This window comes from Ipomoea triloba, chromosome 7 (assembly GCF_003576645.1).
Source record: "Ipomoea triloba cultivar NCNSP0323 chromosome 7, ASM357664v1".
NCBI classification, from domain to species: Eukaryota; Viridiplantae; Streptophyta; class Magnoliopsida; order Solanales; family Convolvulaceae; genus Ipomoea; species Ipomoea triloba.
In genome coordinates this window covers 13,385,624-13,392,542 of record NC_044922.1, presented here as the reverse complement: position 1 = coordinate 13,392,542, position 6,919 = coordinate 13,385,624, and the positions used below count along the sequence as shown (strand labels likewise).

Below are 6,919 nucleotides of genomic sequence, written 5' to 3'. Positions count from 1 at the left end.
TGAACTAATAAACAGGCCAAAGTGTTTATATTCACAGTTAAAAATTGCTTGATTAAAAGCATCTTTATATTTCTTGCAATTATTAGAGCTGCATTCACTTGATGATTACATGCTTAATTAAAGACTTTATGCTGAGTGGAAATATACTTTCTAATACGTTTGAATTAAGGTAGTATCATAGGTACACATTTATGAATATATACTACATAAATTCACCAATTTTACTTTTTACATCTAAACATTATTACGACATAGATTACCTTTTCTTCAAAGAAAAAAAAATAAAGGTAAAAAAATTTAGTTAATTGAAATAAGAATTAAATAGACTTGATGTAGATTAGAATGTACTTTCTCCAATATTTCATCTTTGTGGTGTATCATCTTTTTCTTGCAGTGTTTTAAACTTGGGTTTGAGTCTCCTTGTTGCATTTTTCTTTCCTTACCCTCGTTAGTACGCATTTTCGTAAATCAGTCTTTTCTATGTAATTCTTGGAGTGGTTTGAACTTCGGGGATGAAGCATTCGGTTAAGGGGTAGATTGTGACACTTGGGTATTTTTCTGAACACGGTACATGACCCATACATACGTACGGAGCTCGTACATGTGTCTTTTTGTGAATTTCTTTTGGGGGTGTTTGTATGAGTGAAGTATGGGCATACTTAGAAAGTATTTATTTCGACCTTCTCCTGGGCTCGTACAGTCGTACAAATGTTTTGGCAAGATTTTCAGAATTTCAGATTTTTGTTTCTTTTCAAAATTATTTTTCTAAGTGCTGTATCCTTAAATCAGCCTATTTTAAATTATCCCATCATATTATTTTGGCCCAAATTAAGTTGGAATTATTTTATTAAAATTTTCCTCAAGACTATTTCTACTTTTCAAATCCTTGATTTTGGGAAACAGGGGTGTTACACTTTCTAATATGTCTGAATTAAAGTTGGACAACAAGTACTACACACTTGTTAATACTATATGAAGTCACAAATTTTGCGTTTTACACTCAAACTTTATATTTTCTTGGAAGAGAGAGAAACAAAAAGGAGAAAAGTATTAAAAGAAATCTTATTTACTTGAGAAAAAACAAACTAAAATGAAAAGTAAAAAATTCTTGGCTACTTTTTGGGTGAAGTCAGACTTGAAATTTTGACGTTATTAAGCCAACAATCCAGCTAACTTGGTTGAAGTTAATCTTAGTTACTATGATTAGAGTTTGATTGGGTATATTATATTTGAAGCAGCAAATGTGACAATAACGTAACATAGATCGAATTGTTACACCACAAAAGAAGATGGAAATGATAGATTCAGCAAGCTACAATCTAGCTAAGTATATGTACAAGGTTAGAGAGAGAGAGAGAGAATTGAAGTAGGAGATTAAATTGACAAGTAGTATATGAAGGTGGGTGGGCATAATTTATCCAGTCAATTATATTGTGCATAATCTTGGTTGTCAAAGAAGCAGAGACGATCGGTGGAAGAAGACGGCGGCGGCGGCGGCGGCGGACACATCCTGTTGTTATTACTACTACTACATGTCGTCCATACCCACTCCGACCAATAATTCCACATCGTACAACCACCTTTTTCTTGTTCCGCCCATAATTCCATGTCTTTCCATATATCATCCATTGATGACGAGCACACTTGCTGCTGCTGCTGCTGATCATCCATTATCTTCTTCTCCTGCTGCTGCTGCTGCTGCTGCTGCGGCGTCGTTTCATCCTCAAATATTATTCCTCCTGTGTCGTAGAAGTTCCTCTCGTTTGTGTCCGGAATCGGCCGGGAGTTCACCGCCGGCGGGCTGCTGGAGCCGCCGGAAGAGGAAGAGGAATTATTGGAGAGTGATGATGAAGAAGATGGGGATGAGGAAGAACCGAACTTGTTGGCTCTGTCTTCGTTAGCCTTTTTCCTCATGTGGGTTCTCCAGTAGTTCTTGATTTCGTTGTCGGTTCTTCCCGGTAATTTCTGGGCAATTTTTGACCACCTATGTGCACACACATAACCTCAATCAATCACAACTACTTTAAAAAAAATTTGTAGATGAATTTGTAAATAAAGTATTGAAATTCATAAGTATTTAAGTATTTATTATTAAATTTATAGATACTTTGCTATTTTTTTGTTCACAAAGGATAAAAATTTTTGTCAAAAGCCTCTCATATTCTAGCGTGACATAATGGTCGAAGGGTAATTCAGGTGAAAAGCTACTATTTTGGGTGTAATCAGTAATTTGCATACTAAAATTGTTAGGTCTCGATTTTAGGTCCTTAACTTGCCCATAATCTATCACGAGTATCAATTGAGCTATTAATGTGGACTGCTTTGATATTTAATTTTCTTGCATACAAAAGCAAAATCTTTTATCCAAGGACCCCACACTCTTGCCTAATAGAATGGTGGAATGATAAATCACAATACTCAAACCTCTTAAAATGAGAGGCCAGACCACTATGTATTGTGGGAATTCATCCCATCAGATGAAACTCCGATCCCACACTACTACATACTATCATGTCTTACTCTTGTGTTCTTACCTACAATCTATCATCTGAGCAGTCCAGACCGGATATTTAAATGTTTTCTCGTAGTGGGTGTTTTTAAAAATTGACAATAACATGAATAGTGCATGAAAGATATATAGAATTGCAAACCTATTGCCCCATTTGGAGTGGAGTTGAAGAATGAGTCGTTGTTCTTGAGGGGTGATCTTGCCACGTTTGAGGCCAGGCTGCAAGTAATTAACCCAACGTAACCTGCAACTCTTCCCACTTCTTTTCAACCCTACCAAAAGCATGTGAAAACAAAGAGAAAAACAAAAACACAAAACAAAAAGGGAAAGAATCATCAAAACTTGCTCCATGGGAGGAAAGAATCATGCCCAAAATAAGTTTACCTATCCAGCTTTGAGATTCTCCCACCAAAACCTTTGCAAACCTGAAACTTTGGCCAGAAAATCCCACCGCCGATCGCCGAACATGTTCACGTAAAGAACCAGCTGAACATCTTCTTGTTCTGTCCATGGACCTCTCCTCATCATCATCATCATCTTCATCATCTCTTCCTGTGCCATTTTCATAAAATTAAAGTTGATGGTAGCAGTGTGCATATGATGGTGATATTTATAGACTTATAGACGGCATAATGTTTTGTGGGGGCTTTTAGAGTTTGTTTAATGTGTGTGATGCTGAGATGGCTCTTATCTTGGCCGCCCAAGTGTGCAAATAATATGCAATATCTCACGTTGGTGGAAGGAATGGAAGCACATATATTGGTGTATGATGAAAGCCACTATACTCCACGCAGGAATTCAAGTTATCTTGTCTGTGTCTTTTGTAAGACTATAAAAGGCCATATGTAACTTTGCTTCGGTAGCAATTGTAAAGTGTAAGGTTGAAATAAATTCTTACTACAAAAGTAATGAAATTTGCCTTGTATATATAGGTTGTAGATACAAGTATACATACAAGTATTTTGAAAATTTTGCACACAGGTACCATTTACCTTTTTTTTTTTTATACTAAAGCTAGCTATTTACATTTTTGCTAAAGTTGCAATATTTTCTAGATCACTTTCAAAAGTGAACATGTTTGTGTTAATCTAAAGGTTCCAATCCCAACATATAATTGTAGGCCAAATTATGTAGGACACTTTTGATTCGAAAAGCAATGAGATAGTGAAATAAATACAAAGAAGAAGCTTTAAGTAGCCCAAGGTTCTCAATATAATGCTAAGAATAGTATTGAATTCAAATTATATGTTCCCCTTACATGTGCACAAAAGTGATATTTATAATAAATTTTGAAGGCTAAGACAATTATTTGGTTGCAATAATTAAGTAATATTGCTACACATGTCATAACCACATGTGATGTCATCTCGACTGTCAAGGTGTTAACTAGGTCTAGCCAAGCTTCTAGATCGGTCAGCCCACCTTTTCAATCCGATGCCCTTTCCATATTCTACAGCGGAACTGATTATTCCTCAGTTGGCTTTAGAACTCTAGAGGTCGATATCATCTTATTTAATTTGCAATTAACTTACTATATTTTCTCTATATTGATCATCCATGCAATTTCTATTGGAAAAGTATAGGCAACGTCAATAGAGACTGGCAACCTTTCTAGAAAAGAGAACAAGCAATGGTGAAAACGAGTCTGTGTTGTGCTATATAACACGTACTGCCTTAAAAGCGTTATTGCGGGAGACGGTGCAGTTTGAAATTTTCGGTACGCTCCCGACGAGTAACACAGACATTCTACAACCAACTTTGCACCTGTTAAGCATAGATGAACCTAACTCAGAGCTTAGACGAAGATTATAATAGAGAAGACGCAGAAAGAAGATGAAAGAAAGAACTTGTATTCATATGTTTTTTGTGTGTATCTTCTTAATGATGAGTGTTGTTTATATAGTGATTAATCTAACAACCTATTACTGTTTTAGCCATTAAAAAGCACAAGAGAAGGGAGGTGATTTGGCACGTGTATCCATGATCTAAGAAATTAGCTTTGGATGACTTCCAACAATCCCCCACACATTCAAAGTAGAAGGCTAGCAAGGATGTCTGAGCAATAGAAACAGGTTGATCTTAATGTCAGTGTTTTGAGAACTTGAACTGACATTTAGTGACACTGAGTAATTTTCTTCCTGAGAATGATATGAATCTTGAACTCACCGGTTAGATAAATTTTGAACTCTAATGCACACATCAACTCTAAAATGCAAGTTCTACTAAAGTCAAACTCTTTGACTTCTTATGAATACCCTTAGTATTCAAGTCTGCTATGTATATCTCAATATAGATCTCCACCTTGTCAAAGTCCATCTCAACATAGACCTTTAACTCTGGCAAGTCTTATCGCATGATAGACTTTTAACTTTATCAAGTCTATCTCAATATAGACTTTTAACTCTGTCAAGTCTATCTCAATATAGATCATCTTTAAAAGCTATCGAGGTTAAAGACATAAAATTTGGTATAAGTCTTTTCATATTTTGTTTGACCACAAAAGTGGTATCCGTCATGGATTCTTTACCTCACTGATCTTAACCCCATCTCGCTTGATATTTCAAGGATGGTTTTTCAATTTAGACCTTTTGTGAGAGGATCTGCAATATTCCTCTCAAATTTTACATATTCCATTGTGATTACTAAGTTAGCAATCATCTGCAGTACATACTTATGTTTGATTCTTATGTGTCTTCTCTCCCATTATAGACACTATTCTTTGCAACACAAATGGCAGTTTGTGAATCACAATGTATATGTACTGGACGTGTTAAACACCCTCACAACTGCACGTCTATCAACATATTTCGTAACCATTCAACTTCTTGGTTTGCTAGATCAAGTGTTATAAATTTTGCTTCCATAGTTGATCTAGCTATTCAAGACTGTTTTGGTGGACCTTCACGAATTGGTTGCATTATAAGTTATGAACACATATCTACCGGTGGTTTTTATATCATTAACGTCATTAACCCAGTTTGTATCACAGTACCCTTCCATGGCTGCTAGAATCTTGCATAGTCAAGTCCCAGTCAATGGTGTCTCTAAGGCACCGAAGCACTTGTTTTAGTGCTTTCCAATGTGAATTGCTTGGGCTATGTGTACAACAACTGTGTTTGTTCACTGTAAAAGCAGTATATGGAGTGACCAATTCCTCGTCGTTCCTCTCTTTCCACCATCAACTACAACCACACCTGCTGGCTAGTCGGCTCGGCGGCGAAAATTCAAGAAGCCGGCCAACAACTAATCTCGGACCCACCAGTAGGTGGTTTCATTAGTATTCACTACCAATCGGTTCGCTGCGGCTTCCGAGTCCACATCTTCCATTTTCTAAACACTCTTTTGAACTCCTACGGGTTGGTGCCCAACTTGTATCGCCTGTTAGGCAGTTCCTCATTGTTCTTCATCGCCTCAAGAGGAAGGAACCCTAAACCCAAAAATAAAATCTTTTTTGCTCTTTCGATCGCCTTTGGTTTTGTTTGCATGTTTTTTGCTAAGTGTCCTTTACACCTATCCAAACTCCCCGGGTACAAAGCTAGTCTGATTTTTCCAAGTTTATCCGCATTATATTTTATGGCCACCAGTCTAAGGGACTGACAGGCTTCGAAGTGTCTTGTAGCAGTCATTCGTGCGCAATGCGCGTGACCACAAGCACATGTCCTTTCATAGGTCCTAAGTCTATTTTCTGCTTAATAAATATGTTCATCCCTTTTGGAATTCTCCAAGTTTTTACTTTCTCACTCATGGGGCCGAAGAAGAACATAAAGGAGCGCGATGATCGCTCTGGTAGGCGATTTTCAAGCCACCTGGGCGAGCGGGCTCGGCTCGAGAAGACGAGAGCACAACGGGGAACTTGCAACGGTTATTTAATCGAGGACTTCTCCAATGATCCCTTGGTTATCCCCTCTAACGAAGAAGAGTCGCGGGCAACGCCTCTAGGGAGAAAGGCAGACTAACTGGCAGATCCTGACTACGTGGCGTTTCTGGTAGAGATGTAGGGAATGATTGATCAAAACTCCTTGAGTGGCGCTTCGCTAGCCTTTCGACCTTTCTGGGAGTAGGTGCGCGTTGTTACGCCACCTAATTCTCCTACCTCTTTTCGGGAGGTTGTGGATCCGGCTAGACCTTGCAAGTGTGTTCCTCGTCCTTTATAGAAGGAATGAAAGGCGTAATCTAATGTAGTCTACTACCTTGTATAATATAAATAAACTATTTTTGCTCCCTTTTTGTCTAACTACTCTTCTAGTTCCATCCTTTTCTTCTAAGGCCTGGTTAGGTCGGCTGTCGACCAATTTCTCAAGGAAGGGTGACTGGTCAAAGAACTCAGCTCCTTTGTTAGCTGTTTGGAGACACTTTTATAGGGAAGATGTGTTCAAAGAACTCAGCTTCCCGTGCTTCGCACATAGGCCG

At 37.8% G+C, this 6,919-nt stretch overlaps 1 protein-coding gene across 2 annotated transcripts; it reads right to left on the bottom strand.

Moving 5' to 3' along the window:
- Nucleotides 1-1,228: 1,228 nt before the first annotated feature.
- LOC116025678 (transcription factor MYB59-like) lies at nucleotides 1,229-3,151 on the bottom strand. 2 transcript variants are annotated; one of them, XM_031267003.1, is made up of 3 exons: nucleotides 2,894-3,151; nucleotides 2,652-2,781; nucleotides 1,229-1,984 (listed from the first exon to the last, which is right to left on the bottom strand). In XM_031267003.1, exons 1-3 carry the CDS (start codon nucleotides 3,018-3,020, stop codon nucleotides 1,423-1,425), a joined length of 819 nt encoding a protein of 272 aa, XP_031122863.1. In that variant the 5' UTR covers nucleotides 3,021-3,151; the 3' UTR covers nucleotides 1,229-1,422. The 2 variants fall into 2 exon arrangements, with proteins under 2 accessions (XP_031122863.1, XP_031122862.1); XM_031267002.1 differs by having other exon boundaries at nucleotides 2,935-3,085.
- Between the last annotated feature and the right edge of the window lie 3,768 nt (nucleotides 3,152-6,919).